The 24,147-nt window shown below is 39.9% G+C and overlaps 2 protein-coding genes across 5 annotated transcripts; both read left to right on the forward strand.

Annotated features, from left to right (window-relative positions):
• Positions 1–2,772: 2,772 nt before the first annotated feature.
• On the forward strand, positions 2,773–5,079 carry gpr88 (G protein-coupled receptor 88). Its single transcript, XM_055218837.2, has one exon. The coding sequence runs from the start codon at positions 3,209–3,211 to the stop codon at positions 4,277–4,279; it is 1,071 nt and encodes a 356-aa protein (XP_055074812.2). The 5' UTR covers positions 2,773–3,208; the 3' UTR covers positions 4,280–5,079.
• Positions 5,080–7,632: 2,553 nt separating this feature from the next.
• vcam1b (vascular cell adhesion molecule 1b) lies at positions 7,633–23,879 on the forward strand. 4 transcript variants are annotated; one of them, XM_073862308.1, is made up of 14 exons: positions 7,633–7,775; positions 8,849–9,121; positions 9,439–9,744; positions 9,904–10,164; positions 12,300–12,575; positions 12,772–13,032; positions 14,738–15,013; positions 15,209–15,469; positions 17,200–17,475; positions 17,556–17,831; positions 19,177–19,488; positions 19,890–20,165; positions 20,502–20,762; positions 20,956–23,879. In XM_073862308.1, exons 1-14 carry the CDS (start codon positions 7,733–7,735, stop codon positions 21,111–21,113), a joined length of 3,516 nt encoding a protein of 1,171 aa, XP_073718409.1. In that variant the 5' UTR covers positions 7,633–7,732; the 3' UTR covers positions 21,114–23,879. The 4 variants fall into 4 exon arrangements, with proteins under 4 accessions (XP_073718409.1, XP_073718410.1, XP_073718411.1 ...); XM_073862309.1 differs by lacking the exon at positions 20,502–20,762; XM_073862310.1 differs by lacking the exons at positions 15,209–15,469; positions 17,200–17,475.
• The last annotated feature ends 268 nt before the right edge of the window (positions 23,880–24,147 follow it).

Genomic DNA, 24,147 nt, shown 5'->3' on the forward strand with positions numbered 1-24,147 from the left:
TGGCTGTCTGTCTATGTCTATCTCTATCTGTTGGTCGTTCTATCTATCTTTCCATCCATTCATCCATCCATCTGTCTATCTATATGTATGTCTGTCTTTCTTTACATCCATTTATCTGTCTATCCATCCACCTATTTGTCTTTCTGTCTCTATCTGCATGTCTGTATCTAGCTGTCTGCCATTGTTTTATCTATCTTTCCATCTATCTATCTCTGTCTGTCCATCTGTCTCTATACATCTCTCTGTCTGTCTGAATATCTTTCCATTTATCTGTCTGTCTGTCTGTCTCTATGTTTGTTTGTCTGTCTCTATGTCTGCCCTTCTGTCTATGTCTATATCTGTTGGTCGTTCTATCTTTCCGTCCATTCATCTGTCTGCCTGTCTATCTATCTATCTATTTATCCATTATTCATCCATCTATACGTCTTTCTGTATGCCTGTCTCTAGCTGTCTCTCTCTCTCTCTCTCTCTGTCAATCCATTCATCTATTTGTTTGTCTCTCTCTGCCCGTCCGTATGTCTGTCTATCTTTATCTGTCTTCTAGCTATCTGTCGGTTGGTCTATCTTTCCATCCATTCATCTGTCTATCTGTCTGTCTGTCTGTTTCTATCTACCTTTCCATCCACTATTCATTCATCAATCTATCTATCTGTCCGTCTATCTGTCTGTTTGTCTATCTATCTATCTTTCCGTCTCTCTATTCATCTGTCTATCTGTCCATCTATATATATCTATCTTTCCGTCCATCTATCCGTCTTTCTGTATGCCTGTCTCTAGTCTATCCCTCTTTCTTTCCATCCATTAATCTGCCTGTCTGCTCGTCCATCTGTCTATGTCTTTCTGTTTGTCTATCTGTCAGTTGGCCTATATTTGTCTATCTTTCCGTCTGTCTGTCTGTCTGTCTCTATTTGTCTCTAGCTATGTTGGTCATTGTATCTATCTTTCCATCCAGTCATCCATCTTTCCATTTGTCTGTCTGTCTGTCTTTGTTTGTCTGTCTGTCTGTCTCTATGTCTGCCCTTCTGTCTATGTCTATATCTGTTGGTCGTTCTATCTGTCCATCCATTCGTCCATCTATATGTATGTCTGTCTATCTTTCCGTTCATTCTTCTGTCTACCTGTCTATCTATCTATCTATTTATCCATTATTCATCCATCTATCTGTCTTTCAATATGCCTGTCTCTAGCTGTCTATCTATCTCTCTCTCCCTCCCTCCCTCCCTCCCTCTCTCTCTCTCTGTCAATCCATTCATCTATTTGTTTGTCTCTCTCTGCCCGTCCGTATGTCTGTCTATCTTTATCTGTCTTCTAGCTATCTGTCGGTTGGTCTATCTTTCCATCCATTCATCTGTCTGTCTGTATCTATCTACCTTTCCATCCACTATTCATTCATCAGTCTATCTATCTGTCCGTCTATCTGTCTGTTTGTCCATCTGTCCATCTATATATCTATCTTTCCATACATCTATCCGTCTATCTTTATGCCTGTCTCTAGCTGTGTATCTCTCTTTCTGTCAATCCATTTATCTATCTGTCTGTCTGTCTGTCTGTCTGCCCGTCCATCTGTCTATGTCTATCTGTTTGTCTATCTGTCAGTTGGCCTATATGTCTATCTTTCCGTCTGTCTGTCTCTATCTGTCTCTAGCTATGTTGGTCATTCTATCTATCTTTCCATCCAGTCATCATCTTTCCATTTATCTGTCTGTCTGTCTCTGTCTGTTTGTTTGTCTGTCTGTCTGTCTCTATGTCTGCCCTTCTGTCTATGTCTATATCTGTTGGTCGTTCTATCTGTCCATTCATTCGTCTCTGTCTGTCTGTCTGTCTATCTTTCCGTCCATTCATCTGTCTGCCTATCTATCTATCTATTTATCCATTATTCATCCATCTATCTGTCTTTCTATATGCCTTTCTCTAGCTGTCTATCTCTCTCTCTGTCAATCCATTCATCTATTTGTTTGTCTGCCTATTTGTCTATCTTTCCCTCGATTCGTCTGTCTGTCTGTTTCTATCAACCTTTCCATCCACCATTCATTGGTCTATCTATCTGTCCGTCTATCTGTCTGTTTGTCTATCTTTCTCTCTGTCTATTCATCTATCTGTCCACCTATATATCCGTCTTATCTTTCCATCCATCTATACATCTTTCTGTATGCCTGTCTCTAGCTGTCTCTCTCTCTCTCTCTCTCTCTCTCTCTCTCTTTCCATTCATTCATCTATCTCTGTCTACCTGTCGATCTGTCTTTTTATCTCTATCTGTCAGTCGGCCTATTTCCATCCGTCTGTCTGTCTGTCTGTCTGTCTCTTATTTGTCTCCAGCTATGTTGGTCATTCTATCTATCTTTCCATCCATTCTTCCATCTGTCTGTCTATCTATTTGTATGTCTGTTTCTAGCTGTCTGTCTATCCATCTATCTTTCCATCCACCATCCATTCATCTGTCTATTTATCTATCATTCATCTATCTATCTATCTGTCTTTCTGTATGCCTGACTCTAGCTGTGTCTCTCTCTCTGTCAATCTATTTGTTTCCATCTATTCACTTATCTATTTAGCTGTCTGTCTATTCATTTATCTCAAGCTATCTGTCTATCTTTCCATCCATCTATCTGTCTTTCTGTATGCCTGTCTCTAGCGGTCTTTCTCTTTCTTTCTTTCTATCCATCCATTTATCTATCTATCTGTCTGTCACTTTGCCCGTCTATGTCTATCTGTCTGTCTCTCTATTTGTCAGTCTATCTATCGTCTGTCTTTCCATCCACCCCTCTGTCCTTCAATTCATTATCTTTCTATATCTGTCTCTAGATATCTGTCGTTTAGTCTGTCTGTCTGTCTGTCTATCTTTCCATCCGTCTGTCTATCTTGTGCGATTAGAAATCAGCTACGTATTGAAATTAATTTCACATGGCATTAAATATGCTGCCCTGTTCTTATAGCTGGAGGTTCTTAATGGGAGCTCATTATAAGAGTCGATTCATAATGAAAGAGTCATTTATGCTCGCTATAAATAATGCAGAAACCGGCACGTGAGAATGCAGCGTGGGCTCTTGTTGATCTCACGCCTTTCTTCGTGCGAGATAAAACCGCACATGTGCTCGTGCACACACAAAGCACCGCCAAAAGGGTGGGCTGCGCTCTCTTCTCAGTTTTATCCACACAATGTAAGACTTCAGATAAGATTAGATAAAATTGCTTTTTTCACACCTTCATCATGCCAAACGACACGGACGAACCACTGTCTGAATGCGCGATGGGACGCGGATCGCGCATCTCGCTCGCAACCATCTACTCCTTCATGTGCGTTTTGGGCACCATCCTCAATCTCTTGGTCATCTATCTGGTCGTCACGTTCAAGAAACTCCGCACGGCCAGCAATGCCTTCATCGTGAACGGCTGCGTGGCTGATTTATTAGTGTGCGCGTTCTGGATGCCGCACGAAGCTGTGACCACCTCCACCGGGAGATTCCTGGTGGTCGGGTACCAAGCGTTCAAAGAAGCGCTGCTGTTTCTGGGAATCACGGTTTCTTTGCTTTCCCATTCGCTTATTGCCGTGAACAGGTACGTTTTGATCACCAAAACCCCCGCTGTGTATCAAAGTCTCTACCAGAAGAGAAACACTGAATGGATGATCGCGGGATCGTGGCTCATCTCACTCGGTTCTTTGTTTCCGTGGCTCACATCCTTTCGGTACCCACCAGAGAGATGCAGGGATGCCGAGGGTGCGCTCGCAGCATCAGCACCAGCAACATCCTTCGCGATGGGGACGTCGATGTCCGTTTTATCCAGTCCGTTCGCAGCTGGCACTTTCGCGGTCACTATCATCGGACAGACTTTTGTGGTAGTGTACTGTTACTTTAAAATCTTCCGCAGGGTACAAATAAGCGTGAAACGAGTGAGTATTTTGAATTTCCAAATCGTGAACAATCTTCCCTATTCCTTCCCCAGAAAAGACAAGCGCCTCGGTTTCTATGTCCTCGCGGTCTGCTTTATATTTATCCTCACAACCGAACCCATTTTTTGGGTGCTCGTCGCAGGACTGTTCGTGCCCGTGTCTGTGGTACTTTGGACATCGACGTGGATTTTCTTCTGCACTATTTTTGTCTCCAATCCGTTTTTGTACACTTGGAAAAACGAGGAGTTTAGGAAGTCGTTTAGGTCCGTCATGAGAGGAGATTTCTTGCGTGGATCTACGGTTGGGGTCGAACCCATCACCATTAATGCAATTTCTCACATTTTCCCACGCCAAAACAGCCGGAGGGCATTCCTGGGTGAAATGAACTAAACCTTGCTTGAAAAACTGTCACCCTGCTGATAAAAACAATAGATGGTTATAATGGGAAATGTATTAGTTTTAATGGAAACCATATGCCAGTGTTGGGTTTTATTGGGATGTTATCTAAACCAATAAAGCGTCATCAAACCACGCTACATAAATACATTTGTACTGGTTTTAATGGGAAATTATGATTCATAAGGATATTTGTAATGAAAACCATTGTAATTTGTATAGTTTTTATTGGATATTTCAGCAGGGCAGTTTCGCTCGTGCCTAGACGTTTGTGTCCAAGATGCTTCTACAATCCGCCAGTGAAGATAAGCTGCATGTATTTTACAGTGTTTTGTAAAGCAGAGTTTCTTGTTTTGTAAAACTTGACATGTGAAGTGCTTTTGCAAAACTGTGAACGACTGCCACTTTTTAAAGACATGTTTACCTTAAAATAAATCTCGGTTCTTTGTGGTGTTTTGCATCTTCAGTGTGTGCATATTCGTTATAATAGTGTACTTATATTTATTATATTTATTTATCCATACACCTTAACTGCCATCTACTGTAAATACGCAAAATACCTCATGGTCAGTTATATCAGCTGAAGTACCAGAGCAATTGTCATATCTTGTTTGTCATGCATTAAAAAACAGCAGGAAAAGATTTTATGAGGTGTTTCAGATGATGTTAAAGGTCACCTCTGACATGACAAAAGGCCAACCATGTCCTGTCTTAAAAGCACAGTTATATAATGAAGTTTCCTCTATTGGTAAAAAAACATTTGCATGTGCCGATGGCCTTAAAGGATTAGTCCATTTTCTTAAAAATCCAAATAATTTACTCACCACCATATCATCCAACATGTTGATGTTTTTCTTTGTTCAGTCGAGAAGAAATTGTTTTTTGAGGAGAGCATTCCAGGATTTTTTTCTCATTTTAACGGACCCCAAGACTTGAAATTTTTAATGCAGTTTAAAATTGCAGTTTCAAAGGACTCAGGACAAGTCATGGGGGTCTTATCTAGTGAAACGATTGTCATTTATGCAAAGAAAAATAAAAAATTTGCACTTTTGGACCACAACTTCTCGTCTTCCCTGGCTGTGTGGTGAGCCAGCGCGACCTCACGTAATTGCGTAATGACGTGGAAAGGTCACGTGTTACATATATGAAACGCACATTTGCGGACCATTTTAAATAATAAACTGACACAAAGACATTAATTCGTATTAATTCGACATACAACAACGTCAGAACGGTCCTCTTTCTCTAAACTAATAAACACTGGGGCGTAGTTTCGATACGTCATTCGTGATCTCTTGACGTCATGATGTATTATGTGGGGTCGCGCTGGTGCGTCACACGACCAGAGGAAGACGAGAAGTTGTGGTTTAAAAGTGCATATTTTTTTATTTTTCTTGCCAGGAATGACAATCGTTTTGCTAGATAAGACCCTTATGCCTCGTTTGAGATTGTTTGGAGTCCTTTGAAGCTGCAATTTTGAACTGCATTAAAGTGTTGGGGTCCATTAAAGTCCATTAAAATGAGAAAAAACCTGCAATGTTTCCCTCAAAGAACATAATTTATTCTCGACTGAACAAAGAAAGACATCAACATTTTGGATGACATGGTCGTGAGTAAATTATCTGGATTGTATTTTTAAGAAAATTGACTAATCCTTTAAGAACGACGCAGATTTTTGACTTTAGGTTGACCCGGGACACTCTTGACAAAATAATACATCTATTTAGATATTTACAGTATCCATATATTTAAGACAGTGTTTGCAAATGGGCCACATTGAATAAAGTCTAGTTCATTCCCTTTGCTTACACCAGGGCTAGTCAACTAGCAGCCTTCAATCATCTTTATCCGGCCTGCCGGTCATCTTTATCTGACTTAAAATCAGCATGGTTATTTTAAGGGGATAGTCACCCAAAAATGAAAGTTCTTTTATCATTTACTCAGCCTCATGTTGTTACAAACCTGTAAAAATGTTATTGTTTTGGTGAACACCAAGGAAGATCATTTGAGAAATGTTTGTAAACAAAGCGTTTGTGGACCCCATTTAATTCCAAAGTATTATTTTTCCTTTCATCGGACGCACGCGCGCTGACGCAATACACGTCTGGATCCGAACTTTACTTCCGTTTTTCTTGACTAGTTGCTAAACTGATCTCTTGAACAAATGCCTTGTTGAAAATAACAAATGTTTTGGTTTCCTCGGTAATCTATGTGTTGTTTTTTTGCTTGTTATATAAATAAACTACGTTTAAAGAACTTTGTTGTTATTTATTCTTAGTGGAGTTTACCGGAAGTTACGTGAGGACCACGACAGCCGCTTGTTTATGTTGTTACTGCTGAAACCGTCTAAGTGAATGGAGTTATCGAACGATTTGGTTACAAACATTTCTCAAAATATCTTCCTTTGTGTTCATCAAAACAATGAAATTTATACAGGTTTGTAACAACACGAGGCTGAGTAAATAATGACAGAATTGTCAATTTTAGGGGTGAACTATCCCTTTAAAGCCGCCTTTCCACTGTGCATTACAAATGATGGCCAATAAACCGTTTTTTGTGCAATGTTTAGTTGAACTATTAACATTTGGCTCATGCAATGTTAAACTGCAATTTAAAAAAAATTTTTTTTAAATGAAATATGAGTTTCTATTAATTAAAAGGCAAAATACTGGATACAAGATGTGTGCATCTTTTTTTAAAGCATGTTTTTTTTTATATATGACCTGACCTGTACCAAAAACAACATAAGTTACATATATAATAATATATATAATAGGTAAAAGTTAAAAAAGATATAACAGGTAAAAGTTTGGCCTGCATCATATTTACAATTTTTAAATCAGGCCTTCAAAGAAGAGGAGTTGAAGACCCCTGACTTACACCATCAGAAAAATTGTCAAAACATTATCTCTAGCTGTCACTTTCCAAAAAGTACACAAGATGTCACATTGGTACCTCAATGGTACATATTGGTACCAAATGTATACATAGTTCACAAAAAATATATAACAGCTGAAACTGTAAAACAGCACAATTCCTGTAAATGGAGTCTCTTTTTTTTGTAGATTCAACTTTTCTGGGATTGCCCGAGCTTGCCCACTTTGTCACAAAACAGATAAGGAATATTTGTGGTGGCTATAACACAATGAAAAACATTAGCTATCAGATTATTTGACTGTTTAATCAGCAGTACATAATGAAAAAAATTGTGTTGAATGTAATTTCCTGTCATTGAGAGAAGCGTCTCAGGACAGCAGGGGGAGCCTGAAGGTGGGACCGAGACACTTTCACTATCAGTTCTCATTGAATGGCAGTGGGGCTGGGAAATTCCTCTATCACATTTAAAGCTGTGTTACTATCCCACCCCCTGAAATAAATACTGAGACCTGAGACGAGCAAGTACATTCTCACGTTTATCATTTAGTGGAGGGAACATAGTTTGCCAGCATGGATTTAACTTTTCTTGTATTTATCTTACTACCAATCCCAGGTAAGTTATTTATATAAATACTTATAAACACTGTAGTATACTTCAGCATGCTATTAAGTATTTTTAATCTTATTTTTCAAATTGGCAATGCAAATAAAACATTTAATTTTTTTTTTATATAAAAATGCAAAATTAAGTTAGCCTAATTTAAAGGGATAGTAGCTCACAAATGTTTGACCATGAATGATTTACCATCAAACTTGTATAATTGTCTTTTTCTGTTAAACACAAAGATATTTTGAGAAAAAAATCAAGCAGTTTTACAGCACCATTTACTTCCATAGTAGGGAAAAATACTATGGAAGTGGTTCTCCAAAACCGTTTGGTTACAAGCTGAAAATATCCTCCTTTGTGTTCAGCAGAACAAAGAAATGTATACAGGTTTGAAACAATTCGAGTAAATTATGACAAAATTTTCATTTGTAGGTAAACGGCATAATATATATATTTTTTGCACCATTACGATACGTCTGTCTTTGTTACACGAGGATGTAACTACATATGCAAATGTATTATTTACACATTTAACTATGTTTGCAAATTTGGGATTATAAAACATTATAAATAAAAGATCGTTTCATACTGAGAAATTTAATTTTACATGCACAATTAACTATGCTAACACATTATTCCTTTATAGGCTACAACTCAAAATGACGTAATCCGATATGCAAATCACTTAACTGCGCGTTCTGACTGAGTAATTCACATTTATTTATTTAGCAGACGATTATCAAAAGCAATAATTCAGTAGAATATGCAAATATACGAGGATTATAAAACGTAATTACCCTATAAAATAAATTATGCACCCCTTCTGTATAAACCGTCACAGAAATTATGTATGAGAAATTGTATTGGTTTTAATGAAAACCATAATGTTTTTTGTGGGTCTCTATTGGTAATTTGTTCGGCCAAATGGCAACCAATAGAACACCATTAAATCCTACTGGAATAAGATCCAAAACATACTACATAAAAATGTTGTAGGCTATTGTTTTTTAAAGCTTGTAGCGTATGTGTTTTTTCGACGTTATATGTAAATCTTGACCAAAACCAAATCTTTTTTGAAGCTGTTTCATATAAGGTGGATATGCCCTCCGAAGTCCTGTTTAAGGTGGGTGACAGGAGGACGTTGACGTGCAGCCTGCCCTCATGCCCGGAGCGAGTGACGTTTTCTTGGACTGCGTTAGAGGACAAACCGCTATACGCCGACATGGAGAGCAAGCACACACAGTCCTTGTTGATCTTTGAAAATGTCACGAATAATCACGAAAACACCGTAGTGTGCAAAGCAACCTGTGGGAAGGACTCAAAACAGGGGAAAACTGCGATTAGAGTTTATTGTAAGTATACGTCATTTTTGGCAGCGCTAGCAAGAATGCCACCGGGGCAAGTTGTCACAATATTGTATTCAAATACGTTTCAGTTTGGGGGTTTACTGTTATATAACGTAGCCTATATGTATTTAGCGATTTATTTAAGCAGTAGAACAATTATAACTATTTTAATTTACCATAGTTTTACTATAAATATTATGGTTAGATATGGAAAGACAATGGTAAATTTTTACACAAAAAAACACACAGCAATTCATGAAACTGTATCATGTGACAACTTGCCCCAACCTGACATTTACATCAATTCTTGTCCCATATCTCAGCTTTTCAAAGAAACCCAGTTATAACCGGGAACGAGCACATGATACTCGGCGAGAAGAGCGTCTTGACCTGTGAGGTATCTCATGTACACCCGTCAGATTACCTTGAAGTCGAATTGCTATATGAAGACAAAGTTCTGGTCAGTAAAGAAGGGGGAGATGGTACCGATAGTTTGAAGATATCCCACACATTCCAACCTTCAAGTGAAGACGATGGAAAGGAAATAACCTGCAGAGCATCCCTTAATGTTGAAGGCATACCACCTGATGAGAGGACCAAAGAGACATCTGGACACCTGAGGGTTCTTTGTAAGTTTATATCTAGTTCCCAATCACCTCCATGTGTACTTGTATAAACCATTTTTAGTTTAAAATCATGCCAGATGTAGGAGTTGCGCTTTCTCTTGGGGATGCCCTGATGATGTCATCATATTCTTTGATCTGTTTTCCCATTGCTTGCTTTCACAGCTGCACCTCATAATCTTCGAATATCTGGATTAACCGCAGTCTCACTGGGATCCAGTTTAACTTTGACCTGTGAGGCAGAGGCCAGCCCTAAGCTCGAGTTTACATGGACGTCACTTAAACCAGATGGCCAGTCTGTCGAAATAGGAAAACAACGAGAGATCTCCATACGCAATGTGACCCTATCTGATGCCGGTGTTTACCAGTGTGAAGTTAGCAATAATTTGGGAAGACAAATTATCAACGTTTCTGTTGTCGTTCAAGGTTAGTGAGCAACTCGTTTCCGCTTTACAATCATGCACTTTTATCTGCCATAGTACACATTTTTATCAGTAAGTGTGTTTCCTGGGCATCGAAGCCTTGAACTTTGTGCTGCAAACTTAATGCACTACTTAGACCCTGTCCCAAATGGCGCACTTCCTGTGGATTAACGGTCTCCTGGCCTTGGGTTGCGCGTTCTCGCTTGGTCTACGGGTCCGTGGGGTGTCCCATCTGTCATTTTTACGCTTTGAAGTGTGCTCATCAGCGCCTCCTTTGCCCCCTTGTTGCGTCTTCAGAGAAGCCCGCACTGCAGCAGGCTTCCCGCACTTTGCCAACCCAAAAGTCCTTGCGAAAGAGCAATCAGACCAATCCGACGACAGAAGGGAGGAGTTCACACTGACGGGCAACTTCCCTTCCTATTTCCGGCGTGATGCTCGTGTCTGGCCCTGTCCCAATGGCACACCCCGGACTTGTGGACCTCCTCAGAGTCCACACTTTGATGACATCATGTAGTGCAGACCTTAGGGACCCTTGACGCGAGTCCAGGAGGGCGCACCGGAGTCATATTTTGGGACAGACTCGAGTGTCACGCCGGAAATAGGAAGAGAAGTCGTCCATCAGTGTGAACTCCTCCCATCCGTTGTCTGATTCGTCTGATTGCTCTTTCGCAAGGACTTCTGGGTTGGTAAAGTGCATGAAGCCTGTGCATGGCCCTGTCCCAAATGGCGCACTTAATGTGGACTTTCGGTCTCGTGGCCTTAAATTGCGCGTTCTCGCTTAGTCTACGAGTCCGTAGGGTGTCCCATCTGTCATTTTTATGCTTTGAGGTGTGCTCATCAGCGCCTCCTTTGCCCCCTTGATGCGGTCTTTAGCAAAGCCCGCACTGCAGCAGGCTTCGCGCACTTTACCAACCCAGAAGTCCTTGCAATCAGACCAATCAGACAACGGAAGGGAGGAGTTCACACTGATGGGCAACTTCTCTACCTATTTCCGGTGTGATGCTCGAGTCTGTCCCAAAATACGACTCCGGTGCACCCACGCGGACTCGCATCAAGGTTCCCTAAAGTCTGGACTACGTGATGTCATCAAAGTGTGGACTCTGAGGAGGATCACAAGTCCGGAGTGTGCCATTTGGGACAGGGCCCATGAAGTTCGCCGAAAACCGCATCAAGGGTGCAAAGGGGGCGCTGTTGAGTACACTTCGGAGCATAAAAATTACCGATGGGACACCCTACGGATTCATAGACTAAGTGAGTATGCGCAATTTAAGGCCACGAGACCAAAAGTCTACTTGAATTGCGCAATTTGTGAAAGGGCCTCTGTCCCAAAACACGACTCTGTTGCACCCACACGAACTCGCATCAAGGGTCCCTAAAGTCTGCACTGATGATGTCATCAAAGTGTGGACTCTGAGGAGGACCACAAGTCCGGAGTGTGCCATTTGGGACAGGGACTAATTTAGCCACAGGACCATGCCTTGATTCCCAGCAAGCAATGGTTAACTACACCTGATATAGTCTGGGTATGGGTAACCCACTTCTAGCCAAAATAAACTTGAATTTGTTTACATGTCTTTTATGCCAAAATAACTTTAACTGAGATGTATGATATTACATCAAAATCAACCGGAATTACAAGGTTTTTGGTTTCATTTATTTATTTATTCCATTTATTTTTGGGTTAGATGTCTATTAAATTTGACAACCAGCCCAAATGTTGCATCATTTTAGCCTATACGTCTGTGGGGCTGTTATTGGACGGCTATTAGACGTCTTTTAAACGCAAAATTGCTTTCTGGGTTGCTTCAAAAATGGGTCAATCTTTAGGCTTTACAACTTTATAAAGTTATTGAAATCCTTAAATTTTACTACTGTACACTTTTGTGGCTTTTGTATATTAGCTTTAAATTCATCTACATGCTAGTGTACAACTTAAATTTCCCAAAATTCACTTCTTGGCACATATATCCGATATACTGCTCTGAAAAAATGGGATAAAACCTTTGATGACTCACACTGCACTAGACAATCTGTCCAAATCAAATGCAATGCGTATAATATATAAGGAAATTTGTTGCAGGACACATAACAAGGCCTTAACAACTCACTTGTTTATAATCAGATTTTTTTATTTGCCAGCACCTCCAATGAATACGATCATTGAAGCAAGTCAAAAAACAGTTCTGATGGAGGGAGACTCCGTAAGCATCTTCTGCAAATCCGATGGGGTCCCAGTGGATCGTGTGGTGCTGAGACAAATGCTGGATAGCAGAACAACAGAGCTGAAGAGCAGCGTTGGGTCTGAAACATCATTTACCTTTGAATCTGTCAAGGTGTCCGACTCTGGCTTTTATGAATGTACGGCCTTCAATACGTTTGGAAGTCAGAGTGCTTCTCTTAGCCTTACAGTTGAAGGTAAGACTTAAAAAAATCAAAGTGTGATCTGACGTATGTAATTGAATGATATACACGTGTTTTATATATACAAAATATATATGTATAAACCAGATTTAGATTAAAATCATGCCAGATGTATGAGTTGCACTTTCTCTCGGGAAGCCCTGATGATATCATATTCTCTGATCTGTTTTCCCATTGCTTGCTTTCACAGCTGCACCTCATAATCTCCGAATATCTGGATTAACCGCAGTCTCACTGGGATCCAGTTTAACTTTGACCTGTGAGGCAGAGGGCAGCCCTGAGCTTGAGTTTACATGGACGTCACTTAAACCAGATGGCCAGTCTGTCGAAATAGGAAAACAACGAGAGATCTCCATACGCAATGTGACCCTATCTGATGCTGGTGTTTACCAGTGTGAAGTTAGCAATAATTTTGGAAGACAAACGGACAATGTTTCTGTTGTCGTTCAAGGTTAGTGAGCAAATCCTTTCCGTTTTACATTCATGCATTTTTATATGCCATCCTATACATTTTTATCAGTAAGTGTGTTTCCTGCGGATCGAAGCCTTGAACTTTGTGCTGCAAACTTAATGCACTACTTAGACCCTGTCCCAAAAGGCGCACTTCGTGTGGATTTACGGTCTCATGGCCTTAAATTGCGCGTGCTCGCTTAGTCGAGTCCGTAGGGTCATTTTTACGCTTTGAAGTGTGCTCATCAGCGCCTCCTTTGCCCCCTTGTTGCGTCTTCAGCAAAGCTCGCACTGCAGCAGGCTTCCCGCACTTTGCCAACCCAAAAGTCCTTTCGAAAGAGCAATCAGACCAATCCGACGACGGAAGGGAGGAGTTCACACTGACGTGCAACTTCCCTTCCTATTTCCGGCGTGACGCTCGAGTCTGGCCCTGTCCCAATGGCACACCCTGGACTTGTGGACCTCCTCAGAGTCCACACTTTGACCAATCAGACAACAGAAGGGAGGAGTTCACACTGATGGGCAACTTCTCTACCTATTTCCGGTGTGATGCTCGAGTCTGTCCCAAAATACGACTCCGGTGCACCCACGCGGACTCGCATCAAGGGTCCCTAAAGTCTGGACTACATGATGTCATCAAAGTGTGGACTCTGAGGAGGACCACAAGTACGGAGTGTGCCATTTGGGACAGGGCCCATGAAGTTCGCCGAAGACCACATCAAGGGTGCAAAAGGGGGCGCTGTTGAGTACACTTCGGAGCATAAAAATGACCGATGGGACACCCTACGGATTCATAGACTAAGCGAGCACGCGCAATTTAAGGCCACGAGACCGAAAGTCCACTTGAATTGCGCAATTTGTGAAAGGGCCTTTCTGTCCCAAAATACAAATCTGTTGCACCCACATGGACTCGCATCAAGGGTCCCTAAAGTCTGCATTACATGATGTCATCAAAGTGTGGACTCTGAGGAGGACCACAAGTCCGGAGTGTGCCATTTGGGACTGGGACTAATTTAGCCACAGGAACATGCCTTGATTCCCAGCAAGCAATGGTTAACTACACCTGATATAGTCTGGGTATGGGTAACCCACTTCTAGCCAAAATAAACTTGAATTTGGTTACATGTCTGTTATGCCAAAATAACTTTAACTGAGATGTATGATATTACATCAAAGTCAACCGCAATTACAAGGTTTTTGGTTTCATTTATTTATTTATTCCATTTATTTTTGGGTTAGATGTCTATTAAATTTTGACTACCAGCCCAAATGTTGCATCATTTTAGCCTAAACGTCTGTGGGGCTGTGTTTGGACGGCTATTAGACGTCTTTTAAGCGCAAAATTGCTTGCTGGGTTGCTTCAAGAATGGGTCAATCTTTAGGCTTTACAGCTTTATAAAGTTATTGAAAACCTGAAATTTTACTACTGTACAGTTTTGTGGCTTTTGTATATTAGCTTTAAATTCATCTACATGCTAGTGTACAACTTAAATTTCCCAAAATTCACTTCTTGGCACATATATCCCTTACAGAATCCGATATACTGCTCTGAAAAAAATGGGATAAAACCTTTGATGACTCACACTGCACCAGACAATTTGTCCAAATCAAATGCAATGCGTATAATATATAAGGAAAATAATGCAGGACACATAACAAGGCCTTAACAACTCACTTGTTTATAATCAGATTTTTTTATTTGCCAGCACCTCCAATGAATACGATCATTGAAGTAAGTCAAAAAACAGTTCTGATGGAGGGAGACTCCGTAAGCATCTTCTGCAAATCCGATGGGGTCCCAGTGGATCGTGTGGTGCTGAGACGAATGCTGGATAGCAGAACAACAGAGCTGAAGAGCAGCGTTGGGTCTGAAACATCATTTACCTTTGAATCTGTCAAGGTGTCCGACTCTGGCTTTTATGAATGTACGGCCTTCAATACGTTTGGAAGTCAGAGTGCTTCTCTTAGCCTTACAGTTGAAGGTAAGACTTAAAAAAATCAAAGTGTGATCTGACGTATGTAGTTGAATGATATACACGTGTTTTATATATACAAATATATATGTATAAACCAGATTTAGATTAAAATCATGCCAGGTGTATGAGTTGCACTTTCTCTCGGGAAGCCCTGATGATATCATATTCTCTGATCTGTTTTCCCATTGCTTGCTTTCACAGCTGCACCTTATAATCTCCGAATATCTGGATTAACCGCAGTCTCACTGGGATCCAGTTTAACTTTGACCTGTGAGGCAGAGGGCAGCCCTGAGCTTGAGTTTACATGGACGTCACTTAAACCAGATGGCCAGTCTGTCGAAATAGGAAAACAACGAGAGATCTCCATACGCAATGTGACCCTATCTGATGCTGGTGTTTACCAGTGTGAAGTTAGCAATAATTTTGGAAGACAAACGGACAATGTTTCTGTTGTCGTTCAAGGTTAGTGAGCAAATCCTTTCCGTTTTACATTCATGCATTTTTATCTGCCATCCTATACATTTTTATCAGTAAGTGTGTTTCCTGCGGATCGAAGCCTTGAACTTTGTGCTGCAAACTCGATGCACTACTAATTTAACCACATGAACATGCCTTCATTCCCAGCAAGCAATGGTTAACTATAAACCAGATATAGTCCAGCTATGGGAAACACACTTCTAGCCAAAATAAACTTGAATTTGGTTACATGTCGGTTATGCCAAAATAACTTTAACTGAGATGTATGATATTACATCATGTAAGCAAAGTCAACAGTGATTATAATAAAACCTTGGTGTATTTATTTATTTTAATTTATCTTTGAGTTAGATGTCTATTAAATTTTGACTGAAAGCCCAAATTTTGTATCGTTTTAGCCTAGACGTCTATGGGGCTGTGTTTGGACGGTTATTAAACGTCTTTTAAACGCAAAATTGCTTGCTGGGTTGCTTTATAGAAAAATTCAAGAATGGGTCAATCTTTAGGCTTTACAACTTTCATAAAGCTTAGTAATAGATCATCCAAGAAAAACCTTAAATTTTACTATTGTACAGTTTTGTGGCTTTTGTATATTAGCTTTAAATGCATCTATATGTTGGTTTACAACTAACATTTCCCAAAATTCACTTCTTGTACTGCAAAAAACATTTTCAAGAAAAAAAATTCTTAGTATTTTTGTCTTGTTTTCAGGAAAAATATTTAAAAAATTCTTAAATTAAGATGCTTTTTCTTGATGAGCAAAACAACCCAAGAAAATAAGTCTAGTTATTAGACTAAAAATATCAAATTGAAGTGATTTTGTGCGTAAAACAAGCAAAAAAAATCTGCCAATGGGGTAAGCAAATTTTTCTTGAATTTTTCTTGAATTTATTGTTTAAGAAATTAAGAGTTTCGTTGCAAAACGAGATAAATCCGTTTTTAACATTTTTGTCAAAACATGTTTATTATTATGTTATCATGTTATTATTTGGTTTTATGGTGCTACTTAGCTGTATTTTTTAAGTTATGAAGGTTTAAATCAAAACAAACCAACTGCAGTTGAATTGATATTAATTGGAATGCACAACCAAAAAACGAGATTTCTGAAAAATTACAAAAACGGAGTTATCTCGTTTTGCAACGAAACTCTTCAAATATATATATACATTACAGAAATCTGATATTTTACCACATATAATGTCACATATGTTTTTTTTTTAAATATCTCAATATATCAGTCATGAAAAATGGCACAAAAAGTTTGATGACTCACACTGCACGAGACAGTTTTATCCAATCAGGTGCTATTTGTATAATATATAAGGAAATTAGTTGCAGGTCAGACAACATGTTGATTTTATAAGGCCTTAAAAGGATAGTTCAGGCAAAAATGAAAATTCTGTCGTCATTTACTCACTCTCGTGTTGTGGCAGACCTGTATGGATTTCTTTGTTGTGATGAGCACAAAGGAAGATATTTTGAGGAATGTTTGTGAGCCCCATTCACTTCCATAGTATTCTTTTGTCCTATTATGTAAGTGAATGGAGCTCATGATTGAAAAAAATATCTTCATTCGTGTTCATCAGAAAAAATAAATTTATACAGGTTTGTAACAACATGAGAGTGAGTAAATGATGACAGAATTTTTAGTTTTGGGTGAACTATCCCTTTAACATCAATAGTCATACTGACTTGATTTTTTTATTATTTACCAGCACCCCCAATGAATACGATCATTGAAGCAAGTCAACAAACAGTTCTGAAGGAAGGACAGTCCATAAGCATCTTCTGCAAATCCGATGGGGTCCCAGTGGATCGTGTGGTGCTGAGACGAATGCTGGATAGCAGAACAACAGAGCTGAAGAGAAGTGTTGGGTCTGAAACATCATTTACCTTTGAATCTGTCAAGGTGTCCGACTCTGGCTTTTATGAATGTACGGCCTTCAATAAGTTTGGAAGTCAAAGTGCTTCTCTTAACCTTACAGTTGAAGGTAAGACTTGTGATGTGACGTATATAGTTCAATGTAAGACATGTGGACTGTATTATTCATCAAATAAAACTGTTTTATAGCTTATTTGCTCGAAGTGGAACTCCAACCAAGTGATGCGATCGTAGCAGAAAGCGGCTCCAGCCTTACGCTTTCCTGCAATGCTTCAGGTTGCCCCCAACCCATGTTCTCCTGGAAGAGTCTTGGAAATCTACCAAACCGAGGCCTAATTAAAACCGACGGTTTATTGTCCAAGCTGTTCCTCAACCCGGTGGAGGTGGAAGATGAAGGAACTTACATCTGTGAGGTCACATGCGGCTCAGTTGAGAAGTCCAAACAGACCAAAGTGAATGTGTTCTGTAAGTACCGACAATAGATATTTTTGATATTTGGAAAAGCACTTAAGATAAAGCGTTGAGTTTGGAAAATGAAACTTTGAAATGCTATAGCATGACTTATAGACGGTTTCACCAGTAACAACATAAACAAGGGGCTTTCGTGGTCGACACGTAACTTCCGGTAAACTCTGCTAAGAATAAATAACAACAAAGAACTTTAAACATAGTTTATTTATATAACAAGCAAAATAAACAAACACATAGATTACCTAGGAAACCAAAACATTTGTTGTTTTCAACGAGGTATTTGTTTAAGCGTTCAGTTTAGCAACTAGTCAGACCCTTAAAAAAACTGAAACAGGAAGTAAAGTTCTGACCAGACTTTATCCGCGACAATGCACGTGCATCCAATGAAACCGTCTATAGTTCTCCACAGGTGCTATAAAGCAGTGGTTCTTAAACTTTTTCAGCGTGCGGCCCCCTTTGTGTATGGTGCATTCCTTTCACGGCCCCCCAAAAGAAAATGTATGACAAAAAACAGTTCTAAAACTTCACATTTTAATTACACAAAACATTAAATTATACAAAGTAGTGCTGTTGGTTAGTAGCCTTATTTTTTTTAGGTTTCATTTCACGGAATTCATGATAAATTAATGTATTTTATAAAATGTCATAAAACTGGAGCCCCCCTGGCACCATCTCACGGCCCCCCTGGGGGCCCTGGCCCCCCTGGGGGCCCTGGCCCCCAGTTTGAGAACCACTGCTATATAGGACCTAAAGTGGTTTGTCTATATGATTACGAGCCAATTAAATACTTTTAGTGCTATTTAGCACCATTTTTTTAAAATCAATTATAAAATAGTCACTTTCGGTGTTTGCATTACATAAAAAAATCTGTCAGACTCAAATCTAAATAATAATAATATAATAATAAAATAAATTAATAAATTATAAATTAAATACTGGCAAAATATTTAAAATATGGATTCAGTCATTAATAAACTTTTCTTTTTTTAAGGAAATACTTCCCTATGAACTTTTAATATTGCGGTCAAGTTCGCTGAACCACGTTTTAATTATAGCTCAGATGCAGGAATTAAAGCATCCGTTGAACCCTTTCCAAAAACCCTGCCAGGGTTAGTTGAACAGGATTTAATACTCCTCTAATAGAAAACTTTATTAGGGTCACAAAGTCTTCCTTAAAAATGTGCCAAAATGTTCTTTCAGCAGAGATTAACTATTGGGAATGTGCGAGGGAGTGTTGGTTTGGGTACACTATGAACAATCATCTTTCCAAAATCAAGGTCCATCGTAATCTTTGTAGCTTATCAGTGTGGGATGTTTCATTTTATTCTTCTCTTATCAGCGTTTCCTACAAGTCCTGTGGTAGAAAGTCCTGGACCTTCTCTGGAGGGAGAGATGATACGCTTGACCTGCACCGTTCTGGATGTTTTCCCAGCCAATTTCTTCCGAATTGTGTGGACGGATGGGGAGCGGGAACTTCATTCTGAATCTGGGATGTTTTCGAGTCATCTTCAGAATCTGACTTCGGTGTTGTCTTATCGCGTAGAGGCTAAAGACCAAGACAAATTAATGACCTGCAAAGTCTTACTGGATATGAACGGTGTACCGACAGCTCAAACTGTAAAGACGGCTTCAACAGCTTTGTCCGTTCACTGTAAGTCAATCAGATTGTTATTGGTTTCACTTATAGCATTTTTACATATATGCATATGGCAGTCACTTTTATCTAAAGCATCTTAAGGTGCATTACATGCTACAGTATCAGTATGTGTGTTCATTGGGGTTCAAACCCACAACCTTTCACACTGCTAACGCAATGGGCTACCAACTGAGCTACGGGTTGGGAACACATTGATGGTTAATCTGATTAAGTAATCACTTCATTACATTGGGCTCAAATACTTCTTCCCAGACAGCAAACGACTCTGGGCCGGATCCGCACCGAATCGGTGCCAAAGTCAGTGCAGATCTGCTACAGATCCGGAGTCGGCTGTCTGTGAAAAAATTAAGCTGTTGTCGGTTTTTATATGCTGTATATGCTTCCATTTTTAACAGATCCTCCCAGAGGGACCAGGATAACTGTGATCCCACAGGGCGAGCTCAAAGAAGGAGAATCTGTGAGCATTTCCTGCCTGTCTGACAGCATTCCGGTGGGGCGCGTGGAACTGATCAGGGTTGTGGATGGGATAGAAACAGAGCTGATGGCCAGGGATGGGGTTGAAACATCGGTTATCCTCACGCCTCTTGAGCTGGATGACTCCGGCCTATATGTGTGCAAAGCGTCTAACCGGCATGGAAGTGAAAGTGATAGTGTTGAAATTAAAGTGAAAGGTAAGTTAATAATGTTTGCATTACATCTTCATCTTTTATCCAAAGCGACTTACAGTGGATTCAATATGTGTGTTGCCTGGAAATCAAACTCATAACCTTTTGCGCTACTAACACAATGCTCTATTAATTGCGTTATGTTAGCTTAAGTAAGCTAGATATCCACAAGTCTTGGTGTACAATATATCAATGGTAACAGTTAAGTGCAATAAACTGGATTTGGATTAAGTGCCTTGCTCTCCGTTTTGCCTTGTACTCCTATCAAAATTCAATACGTCATTGCGTATTAAGTGGTTCCTGTGTGATGCCTGAGTAACAACTATGTCTTTTTTAACTCAGCACCACCCAGGAACACAACGGTGGAGGTCTTCCCATCCTCTGAGGTTCAGGAGGGCCAAAATATCACCATCTGTTGTAACTCCGTGAGCTTTCCTCCACCTGCGGTGGTCCTCAGGAAGCTGGATAGCGAGTCAGTCATCTACTCTCTCGATGGCGTCTTTCAGCTGATCAACCTTACTGCCAAAGACACAGGACTGTACCAGGTCAATGTCACCAATGATTTGGGCTACGAAACTGAGATTTTCACTATACATGTGATGGGTGAGTAAAACATGTTTTTTTGTGTCAGAGTAGTGAAGTGTCAGTGTTATAAAGTACTTTGCAAATACCTTTGTGTTCCTGTAGCATTAGCACCATAAAGGTCATGAGTTTGATTCCCAGGGAGCACACATGCTGATTAAATGTATAAGTTAAATGCACTGTTAGATAATTATACATTTTTGTTTCTTTTCAGAGAAAAGATTTGAGTCTCCACCAAGCTGGACTGATTTTATAACCCCTGCAATCTGCCTGGGAGCCACTGCAGCACTTGTTGGTATTATGGTGTATCTCTGGAGAGACCGAAAGAAGGGTTCGTACGATCTCACGAAGTGCAATCCGGACACCGTATAGACTCATTTTGAACTCCACAAACTGTCAGTATGAGGCACGCCCTGCCGAACTGTCCCGTAAGAGTCAGAGCTTTCCCAAAGCTAGAACGGCAGGTGAACGGATTTCCAATCGCCACGTCATGTGATACTTAAGAACCAGCGTTCTCCACAGCCGGAGACAATCAAGGTGTCTGTCCTTGACGTGAACGAGGGAAATGGATTGGTGAAGTTTCTTCACAGTTTTGAGAAGTGGCAGCTGTCTTTTAAGCAGTGAATTCGATTACACTGATTTTTATAAACGACTGTGCAATATGAATGTAATATTTAGGCATTAAAACTGATATAAATGTGTGACCGTGTTTGTGAAATCCATGTTGAAGTCTAATAATCTAATAATGGGATGTGGAGCATCAAATGCACAGTAAATCACATATAAAATGACTTTAGCTTGGTTTTCACAGGCAGGGTCACATAGTGTTCCTTGATTTTCTATTGACTAAAGGTACACAGCATTAAGACACAGTTTCAGCACATGACACATGAAAGTTTAATTTTATTGTGCGTGATTCAAGTGTGCATATTATTTTTTTCTCAAAATGCAATATAACTTGTTTTGCCTCTTTGTCTGATGTCACAGAGCCTTGTTTATTTGACCTATTTTAAAGAAATCAGTTTTAATGATACAATTAATTTGCAAGAAAATATTAAGTCCTGTCGATCAGTAATATGTCTGGAAGTGAAATTAAAGTGCTCAGACGCAAAAGCTGCTAAATGGAGCCACCTCTGGTATAATTCAACCTGATCTCATGAAAATTCGTACGTATTTTACAAGTTGACTAGTGAATCGTAAATAAACATATGAATATCTTAAGAACAATAGCGAAACCCCATCACAGGGTTCAAGTGGTTATACAAATGAATACGAATAGCCACCTCTTAAATACGTACGAATTGCCATGAGATAGCGTTGGAAATACTGCTTTGTTGGCAGAATCTGTTAAATACCAATGAACGACGGTGTGTATACGTGTAACCGTGGGTTCACACCAGCCGTGTTTGAGGCGTCAAAATAGCGTCTACCGCGCATTGTTTACTCACTTCATTCGCACGTGAAAGCCGTGCGTTAAATTCTAGTCATCGAGACATTCACGCGGAAATGTATTTGTGTCATGGGAGGGGCTTCTGTGACTCCGCTCGCTTCCTGTAATCACGTCACTACTAGAGCAAGCTCCTGAGTGGTTAACGCGGCACATGTTTCCGGCAAAGTTCAAATTTTTCAACTCTCGCGTTTTTCAATTTAAATTTTTTAATTCGCGCCATTCGCGCGAACTAGACGCGCGATTGAGGCGGAATCGCGGCTACTGCGCCACGCTAAATGCCTCATTCGTTTTTCCGCCAAAGTTAAAATTTTCAAACTAGACTCGCGAATGAGTTTACTCGCTTCATTTGTGCATGAAAACCGCGCGTTAAATTCTAGTCAACGAGACATTCCCACAGAAAATTTGCGTCAAGGGAGGGGCTTCTGCAACTCCGCTCGCATTCTGTAATCACGTCACTACTAGAGCAAGCTCCTGAGTGGTTAACGCGGCACATGTTTCCGGCAAAGTTCAAATTTTTCAACTCTCGCGTTTTTCATTTCAATTTTTCAATTCGCGCCATTCGCGCGAACTAGACGCGTGATTGAGGCGGAATCGCGTCTACTGCGCCGCGCTAAATGCCTCATTCGCGCCGCAAGACGTGCGTCAATGCGTCTTCACATTGACTTAACATGGAAATCACTCACAACATTTTGAGTTTACTCGCTTCATTTGCGCATGAAAGCCGCGCGTTAAATTCTAGTCAACGAGACATTCCCGCAGAAAATTCGCGTCATGGGAGGGGCTTCTGCGACTTCGCTTGCATTCTGTAATCACGTCACTACTAGAGCAAGCTCCTGAGTGGTTAACGCGGCACATGTTTCCGGCAAAGTTTAAATTTTTCAACTCTCGCGTTTTTCAATTACAAATTTTTCAACTCTCGCGTTTTTCAATTACAATCGCGGCTACTGCGCCGCGCTAAATGCCTCATTCGCGTCGCAAGACGTGCGACAATGCGTCTTCACATTGACTTAACACAGAAATCACTTACAACATTTTGAGTTTACTCGCTTCATTTGTGCAAGCTCCTGATTGGTTAATGCGACATGTTTTTCCGCCAAAGTTAAAATTTTCAAACTAGACGCGCGAATGAGGCGTAATCGCGTCCCCCGCGCCGCCCTAAACGCCTCATTTGCGCCACGAGTCCTCCAGCGTCTTCACATTGACTTAACATTGAAATCACTCACGCTTGACGCCTCTACCGCGGCTGGTGTGAACGCAGCATAAGACTCTTTTAATATTTTTCTTATATTTTAGGATATTGACCGAATTTATGAGCCTTTTACCTTTATTCACAAAGGACATTGAAGAGAGACTTTTTTAGAAGTGGAAATCTTACAGGGTTTTGCAACGAAATTTGCTAAATACCGTACTTATTAAAAGACTAAAGCGACATTTGTGAAAATATGGCATTTCAATTACTGACTAATAACATTTTCATTGCCATTAAAGTAAAATGATTGAATCTAAACATAAGAGCCTGATATATAAAAAATATGCTCAGTTACAAGAAAACATATCAGACGCACTTATTGAGAGTTTTAATGTCTGTTTAAAGAATATGCTGTATAACTGTCTGTATTTAAATCAATGTGTTGTTTATATATTTGAATGATGTTTTCTGTTTAATAAATATTTTTTTAAACAACCAATTGCCTACTATCTGATTTTGGACCGTGTTATTGGAAACCCCCTATTGGAAACATGGAAAGTTTTGGTAATTTAATACGTTCCACGGCGTCTGTTATAGCTTGTTGTACTTTCACTTTTCATGTCAGCATAATGTAATGTTATTCTTGTAATTCAACACAGTAAGTGCTGGGGAATGTGGAGGAGTACGTGCTTTCATTTTGGTTTCCCGTGAATGGTTATCAGTACAAGCTGTATCCTAAATCTGAACAAGATTGCTATAAATATAAA

The sequence above is a fragment of the Misgurnus anguillicaudatus genome, chromosome 23 (genome assembly GCF_027580225.2).
Source record: "Misgurnus anguillicaudatus chromosome 23, ASM2758022v2, whole genome shotgun sequence".
Classification (NCBI taxonomy): Eukaryota; Metazoa; Chordata; class Actinopteri; order Cypriniformes; family Cobitidae; genus Misgurnus; species Misgurnus anguillicaudatus.